Source organism: Babesia bigemina, scaffold Bbigscaff_73172, assembly GCF_000981445.1.
Source record: "Babesia bigemina genome assembly Bbig001, scaffold Bbigscaff_73172".
Taxonomy (NCBI): Eukaryota; Apicomplexa; class Aconoidasida; order Piroplasmida; family Babesiidae; genus Babesia; species Babesia bigemina.
The window spans coordinates 1-8,381 of record NW_012237278.1 but is presented as its reverse complement, the minus strand read 5'-3'; the positions used below and the strand labels follow the sequence as shown (position 1 = coordinate 8,381).

Sequence of the window (8,381 nt, the reverse complement as noted above, 5' to 3'; positions counted from 1 at the left end):
TGTGCCGAGGATGGTGGTGAGCAGCTCATGGGAGTTGGTGCACATGTCATTGATCGACTTCATAATTTCTTCGTACGTGATTTTCTGTGGGTACGCTTCTATGTAGTAGGATGACTTGTCGACGTATTCGACTTCAAAGTCGTCGTCCCTCTCTACTACATGGTTCTTAGTCTTCACAAGTAGGCCTGTGAAACCGTCATCTTGCAACGCTTGATAGGCTCTGTTATACGTAAGCCCTGTGAACCATACCAACATTTCGTATATACTGCAAGGCGTTTTAGGTTTAGAGTGAATTACGAAGTGACCGACCTCATTATATTGTCGGATGTGTCTGAACAGGCATTTGAGTATGGCCATGACATTGACCTGTGCTGGCGATGCAACTTGCGTGACTTTTTCTTCTGAGTTGTTTTTGTCATCGTCCTTACACTTTTGAAGATGCCCATTTCCTTCGCTGCCTGTGATTGCGCCAATGAGATTTTTGATAATATGCTGACCCATCATGTCACCCGTATTGCGCAACTCCCCGTCTTGCTTGGAGGAACCAGTCGAAACAATATAGCCGTTCCGCTTAAGATAACCACCTAAACTACTAATGGCATTAATTTGTTTGCCGTACCAATCGTTACTGCATTTCTTTTTCAATTCTTCAAAAGCATCATAGACCATCTCCACTATCGTCAGGCAGACCTTGGCGCAGTTCCGGCCCTCAGGGGTTAAATCCTCTTTTGATTCATTGGTTGTTCTGCCATCTTTCATAACGTTAGTTTGCTTAGTTTCAACCAATTGACCCCGGAATTGTTTCCCACTATACCTGTTCACGTACGCGTGGCCGAGTTGCTGCGTGAAGGCGGAGAGGCCGGTCTTGAGGGGGGCGAGGAGGGGGGAGGGGGAGTCGGCGAAAGATGAGGGGTGTAAAGCGGTAACGAGGTCATTAAGATCTTTGAGTAAGTCGACGAATTTGTGATCGTAGGCGTATAATTTCGGTTTTTCGAGGTGGTCGAGCAATCTGTCAAGACTGAGTCTGATGCTTCCAACCTTTATGGACACCTCGCTGGGCTCTGATTCCTGCCCCGGGATTTTTGGAGGAGTTCGCAGCTGGAATCTGATGTAATCTAAGATGGATTTAGAATACCACTGGAATTTCTCTGACATTTCCGTGAACAACTGGGACTGGTGAGCACCATGCGCAATTGGAGTAGCAGCGATTCTTATAAAGTCATCAAGTTTACTGTGCGTTTCCTCCTTAATTTTATCAATCAACAGACCTTTCAGACCATTATGTTTATCATGCTCAATGATCCTCTCAATCTCCGCCTTCTGCCCGTCGACGAGCGTCTTGAGCGCAGCCAGGTCGGCTTTGTGGGCGTCGGAGAAGAGGGCGCGGACCTCGGAGGTGACGGTGGTGAAGGCGGAGGTGACGGATTGTAAACATAGATCTTTAGATTTGTTGAGGGTGGTTAGGAGTGATTGAATGGCGGTGTCTAATGCGTAACCCGCATTGCTTACAGCTACAGTAATTTCGTTGAGTTTGTGCTTGAGGTCTATTTTCAACTCTTTCATAAGCCTATCGGCCTCCTCTCCTTTCCTGTCTATGACCACATCACTTTCTCTGTTGCGTCCATCTTCTCTACGATTTTGCAGTTTTTCAAGCCTGTTTATGTTATCTTGAATGTCTTCAATCTTTAAGCTTATTTGACCATTTGTATTCTGTAACAATTTTTCAAGATCACCAATCTTAGCAATCACCAAGTCCAATGCTGTGTCAATCTGATGTCCAGCGCCGCTTTTGAGCTGCGCCCAAATCCCTCCAACCTTATCCATAGCATCGTTGAGATTTTTGCCAAGATCATACCGCTGCTTACCGTCAGAGTCTACATCAAGTTCATTGGCCATACCGGTGAATTCCAAAAGTTCTGTCCCTGTTTGTTTCGCAGCGACAACTAGTTTGTGGAGTAAGAGTTCTATAGTGTGCGATAGTTGAGATTTGTCTTTATTGATTGGCGTCTTCGTTGTCCTCTTAATCGAAGTATCCATTGCTGTGGCTATGTCACGGAAAAGAGCATACTTAGTACCTGTGGAAGCTACTGGGTTGTCTTCGGTTATTCTCGCTTCAAGCCTTCCTGCAAATGTACTGCAGCAAGCACTGATAGCATTAACGTACCTCTCTATCCCGTTTTCGCCGCTTTTAGCTGCAGCAGTTGCTGCTCCAATGGCAGCCTCAATCTCTGTACTAAGCAACCCAGCAATCGCCTTAGCAATTTCCATAATTCCCTCCTCTACGTTGTCAAAAATGGTTTCCATGTTCGCCTTCTTGTTATCCTTAACGTAATCTCCCAGCGCGGCAGTAATCGTTACACTTTGCAATAGCTCCGTCAGCCATTTTTGCACTAAACCATTGAATCCCGTCTCACCATTCCTCGTATTCTCGAACTGTTTGGCATACGTCTCGATACCGTACTCAATATCGTGAAATAGCCCATTTATATTGGGACCTGGATGACCGCGATCCGTACCGTTGAGTTCCTTAACAAGCGTTGTAACATGTTCTTTGAAATCACTCCACTGATGCTGTAAGCTGAGATCGCCTCGGCTGTCAGAACCTTTTTTAACTCCATTTTTAATCGCACCCGAGAGACTCCTAGCCTCACCAACTAAGGTGACAAGCACCCCTTTATTAGCATTCAAGCTTTTATAGACATTCTTAACTTCACTCTCTATCTGATTGAAAGACGCCAAAATTTTGTATATATATTCCGTGTAAAATGATCTGTCTAAGAAAGCGTCAGCCTTCTCTATAGTCTTTTTCACAAGCCAAATTTGTTGATCTTTACATGTCTCCAACGACTGCACACGTTTACCAACATCCGAAAATGCCTGCATCAATTTCCACTTAATTTCTTCCTCCTTGTTCCTGAGTGCCTCGTCCACATCCTTCACCTTCCTAACCAACGCAACATTGAGAGCACTGTCTTTAAGCAGTTTCACAGATGTCTTAACTACTTTAATTTCACTGTTAATTTTGATTTTGAGAGCTTTATCTAGCTTACTTATTTTTTCTTCTTCAATCACCTCAATTTCACGAGCGATGTCTGACACCGTGGAGTTCCATGACTCCAACTGTTTTTCAAGGTTATCGACTTTTTTAGAGTTTACTACATTACTATGGCTATTTAAATTTATTATTAATTTGCCTATGTTATCAACAACATTTTCTGTTCTCTTTTTTACTTCCCCCTCATACCCCTCCAACCACCCCTTCACCGCGCCGACAGACGCCGCAAGCCCAGTACGCCCGGAGCCAATTTTATTATTTACCTCTTTTAGTACTTCATTAAGTCTTTTATTAAGATGTTTGTCGTATGTTTCAACTTCATTTTCGTTTTTCACCGCACCAAGCACACCACTCAAAAACGCCATCACCCCGTCGCACAGCCTGTCAAGGTCAGAGTACACAATGCCACTGCCGTCGTAGCCTTTCGTAGCAGAGTTGAAGCCGAGGAAAGTCTGAAGGCCGTCACATAAATGCGTTAAAATATTATTATTACCGTCTTTATTGAGTTCTTCAGTGAATTTAGTAAGCTTACTTTCAAGTTCTTTAAGTTGTTTCTGACGCTCAGTAATTTCATCATACGCTTTCTGCTTGGAACCGTCACGGTAATAAGTGTGGTTAGATTCACAGCGTTTTTTAGCTTCTTCAAGGTCCTGTCTAGTAAAACCATTTTTTGACTTACCGGATTCTGGAGGTTGTTGAGAGTTAATTTCTTCAATTTTCTTCTGGTAGAACTGGCAAGTGGACTCATTTCCCTTGTACTTAACAGGGCATTCAAGTTTAGATTTTTCGGCTTGGAGGGACTTAGTAGCTTTACCTATAGCCTCCTCAATCAACTTTTTCAAAGCTTGAGACAACTTGGTAAGACCATCACCATTCTTACCATTCCCATGCCTAACCTGGATCAACCAGTCGATGGACTCACGGAGATTCTCCGGACAGTCCGTTAATTTCTTAGGGACATGCCTCATTTTCAAGGCTCACTTACCTCGCACTTTCACTCACGTTTCAAACTAATCACGACCACCCGCACTCAACACGCATGCCACAGCTACATTACATAACTCAACTCAAACTCATGCACATGGAATCTCGATGGAATCTCGCTCACAGTCACACTACGTTATGGAATCACGCAAAAACTCACCAATTTCGCAGCCTTCCTCGCTCACCTAACAAGGAAAACCGTTTATATCGCTACCTCGACCACCTACCTCAGCGGAATCTCGGCCTTCGCTCTCCCTTCCGGCGCCATTCGCTCCTGCTCACGGCTCTTGCCCAGCCTTCCAGTCAACAACGACATCGCACTGAGGATTCGATATCGCATCACCATGCGCCGGCCGGTCTCCCACGGGGATGGGGTAAAACGTTCGAATAAGTGACGATGCGCACCTACGTTACATATGACTACGCTGCTAATTTCTATTCAAATCAAATTCATACGCACTCTTTACTCAAACACTCAACTCTCACCCAGCCTCAAAAGCTGGGTTGCCTCCAAATCGGAGCTACAACCATTCGCCCAGTTCCCGGCCCTTCCCAACCGTTCCTGAAGGCGCCCGTTCCTTCATCAGGAGCAGTGAAGAGCAACGAAAGTGTTCGCTAGATGAGCTACGAGAGCGGCAGTAATGCCTACGAATATGTGATCACCGATAAGGGTGAGAGGAGCAACGAAGCCGTGAACAAGCGGCTGAGTAACGTGGTGACCAAGAAGGTACCCAAAGAGGTAACCAAGAAGATAAGCAAATAGCTAAGTAAACGGCTGAATTGATAGCTGACTGATACCCTCCCTCTCTACTTTCCCATTCCCCCGGCTTACGCCTTCCGCTCTACGACGTGCTTAACTCGCTGCTAGTCTGCTTGTTTATCACGGCAGCTTATCGCAGCTGCTTCGTGACCAGAAGTACACTGTTAATTATCACATGTGCCACCGCGTTAAATTGTGCGCTAGTCTAATTGCTTATCGCTATTTTTACGTGTTAACATTCTATCACGTGAATCTGCTCGTGATATTGTTACTCAGCGTTGCGACGCTGATTTGTGTATTCCCATTTCGTCCATTCGTCTTATTTCAGTCACACGGGCAACTGACGTTGCCTTGTGTTTGGTTACTAGCTCATCTGACGCCAATCGCGGCGTCTCTTGTCTCTTTGGCTACATAATCGCTACCATGTGTATACCGTCACATGCGCGTACCGCGCTCGACTAGCAACAACGCATTATTGATGAAGCGGTTTTCACGCACATTCCAGCTTAATCAACGTTGCATCGCTAGCAGTGAGATTTGCTCTGATAAGGCAAAATTGTTATACAGCTGAGAAACTGTCAATCACATCATCAAATGACATATTATCGCATCAACGACGTTATTCCAAATGCACGGCGGATACCCTCCGCCAGGTCTAGCACAGCGCCGACACCCCTGGTAGCCTAGAACGAAGAGGAAACGGGCCACGTCGTCCAGGAAAATTATAGGCGGCTAGTCAAGTAATTATGCGTCTGAGATGTGATTAGTGACGTGATTAGGGATGCGTGACAAAACAAATCATTCCGCTAGGTGAAACGTGAGCAGTGGAAAACGCAACATGTAACGCCGTGGCCACGACCACTACGGACAACAGCTAAGTGACAAGGTTAGTTGACATAGCGATTATTATAACATCATTCCATACATATGAAGACATGAGAATGCTATTCATCGCGTAATCATGTCGGCGATAATACGCCGTACACGTCAGCTACCTGTCCGCCAGAAGACATGCAGCGACCGGCACTCACGCAGCGAATACCACGTAATAACAGCGTCACATACGTGATACGAAAGGCATGTAGCGCACAAATTAATACAGTTTTCCGTGCACCACCTACCCAGCACTAGGCAGCTCCGCTGCGTGCCTCGACCTAATGGCTCATCTCTTAGACGTGACAGACAGATGTGCTGCGTATTTTACAATGCTGTTTATGTGTCATTAAGATGCTGTTTAGTCAACCATCGTTTCGCAAATCGCAACATGCCGTCGGACAGCAATTCGCCCAGCACGGGAGCATCAGCGCAGCAGGGAGCGGCTGGTGAGTTAGCGGTGTAGTTACTGTGCAAAAACATTCTGAATTATATTGTTAGCGTGTGGAATAAGGTTGTATGTAAATAGTTAAGTAAAAGCATAGGTGATTGTGTTGACTATTCAAATGTACATCAATTGGAAACGTATGGTGTAACATGCTTAATAACTACTCATGTTAGTATTAAAATTGTTATGTGACTTATAGATGAAAATACACTTTTGTGGATATATTACACTTCCTATTTATACGCTCATCATTTTTCACATTTGACCACTACCCAGCTGTGTCACCCTGTCTGCCTGTGCATTCATTACTTGACCGTTGTGCAATCTACCGCTCATACTTACGTGCTCATTGACCTCGTAAATTATACGTTAAACGATACCAATGTGCTGATATAACTATGCGGTGATCACGTCTCATTAAGAAGGTCGGCCGTCAGCTAGCTGCTCGGCATGGTAGTAGCCGGAATCTCGGCGGTGGCGGACGTAATTGCTTTTATAAAAGTGGCTTAAAATGCTTGAAATATGACGGAATGGCAGCAGGTGTGCGAACAACGTGACGTGGTATTGCAACCTTATTTGAGTAGCTAGACGGTGCCTGTGGTATCCTACTCCGCCAATCACTGGTCGGCCGGGGTACGCGTCGTGGCAAAAAATTTGCCAAAGTGAGAAATGCTGTAAAATGTCGTAAAATGATTGGGAAGCGTGTTTGGTGACTCTAGATGTGCCGTAAAAAATTTCGCATTGGACTTCACCTGCCGGTGTCGTCATGTGTCTATCTGGCGGCGCTCGGTGTGGCAGTGACCGCTCGGGCTGCTTGGAGTTACATGAGTCGTAAAATGTGCATAAAACACGTAATGCTTCAGCCCCAATTTTTACCCACTTTGACCCAACAGCCGTGGTGTGGCCTGACGGGGGCCCTTGGGCCCCGATAGGGTGGTGTGGGATGTGTGGCTGCACACATGTGTAATTAGTCAGGCGTGTCTGGGCGTGGAAACACTATAACCTGCGCGGGTATCGGGATATCCGGAATACATCTCCGATGTTCGATTGACCCCGCACACATAGTGTAGTCGTCACCATGGTCAGCTCACCGCTGACTGCTAGCACGTGTCTACTCACTTAACTGGCCGGTGGCAGCGATTAAAGGTATGTTCACGATATGTGATGTATTTTGCTGATTAGTCTCAGGAAGCGCAATCTGCGTCTTTTTCGCTGGGCACCGGACTGCTTACGTCTTGCACATTTACACCTCACAGGTGCGTTGCTGCGTACGCGTTTCCATGGAAGCTCAGATAGCATAGTGCAGCAGAAACACGGCGCGATGTCGTCCGGGTAATTTGCGTAGTAGCGTGCAGGGATCACATCCCTCGGATGCGTGTTCCATCTGAGCAGTCTGCCGCTGTCTACGCTTGGCTCCCGGCGCACGACTGGTCGGCCGGTGTTTTCTTGCACATTCTCATTTTCGCCACCGTCATCGAGCGTCTCATCATTTGAGTGCTGCGATACTGACGGCGAATAGCGTATGATGGTCATTCCGACTCGGTGTGGCGGTGGCGTCTCTCTGCTGACGTTGCGTGTGTCGGCGTGGTAGCGAATTGGCTGCGCTGCGTTCCACCGTTCCGCTTGCGGCGTCACCAGGTAGTCAAACATATTAACGTTGCTAACATCATTGCAGCTCACGTTGTCCAGAGTCAGGAATTCACGCTCCTCCTGTGCCGGCTGCGGTTCCACGCTGCGCTCCTTGATCCGATTCATGTGATCCCTCTGCCAGTCGAGAAACTTGGCGTCCTCTAGCGCGTCGTCCAGTGCAGTTTCAAGTTGCATAATGTGCGATTCCTTGGCCATCTGATGCGGATCAAGCGGCAGCTTGAAATTGTCATCGCGGACAGTCTGCAGTTCCTTGTAGATTCGGCCCACCCGTGACCACAGTTCCCTCCTGGTAGGCGAACGGAAGTGAGCCGGTTGATGCGTATAGCCGAATCTAGCGTACGGAAAGTCGGCGAGCAACCTGATTGGCGAGTGGTATGCGTCCTGTGTGAGAGCATAGCACTGTAAGCCGGCGTCTCGTCGGCCATTTCTGTTATGTCATATACAAATTGCTGTGAGTTTGTGCGTTGATTCCGCAACCGGCTGCTGCGTCGAGGCGTGTCCTTGGTGTATGTGGGAGTCCGCACTGCCTCCTGCTTGACGACATCAGCAGTCTCAACAGGTCTGACTTTCCGCGGTCTGCCCCTCGGGCGCTTGACAATTTCGCTGGTCTC

General features: G+C 46.9%; 1 protein-coding gene across 1 annotated transcript; it reads right to left on the bottom strand.

Moving 5' to 3' along the window:
- BBBOND_0004530 (hypothetical protein, conserved) lies at positions 1-4,023 on the bottom strand (the record flags this gene model as incomplete). The annotated part of the gene is made up of 1 exon (XM_012915285.1): positions 1-4,023. A coding segment is annotated over one exon (4,023 nt), but the record flags the coding sequence as incomplete, so codon positions are not given.
- Positions 4,024-8,381: the final 4,358 nt, after the last annotated feature.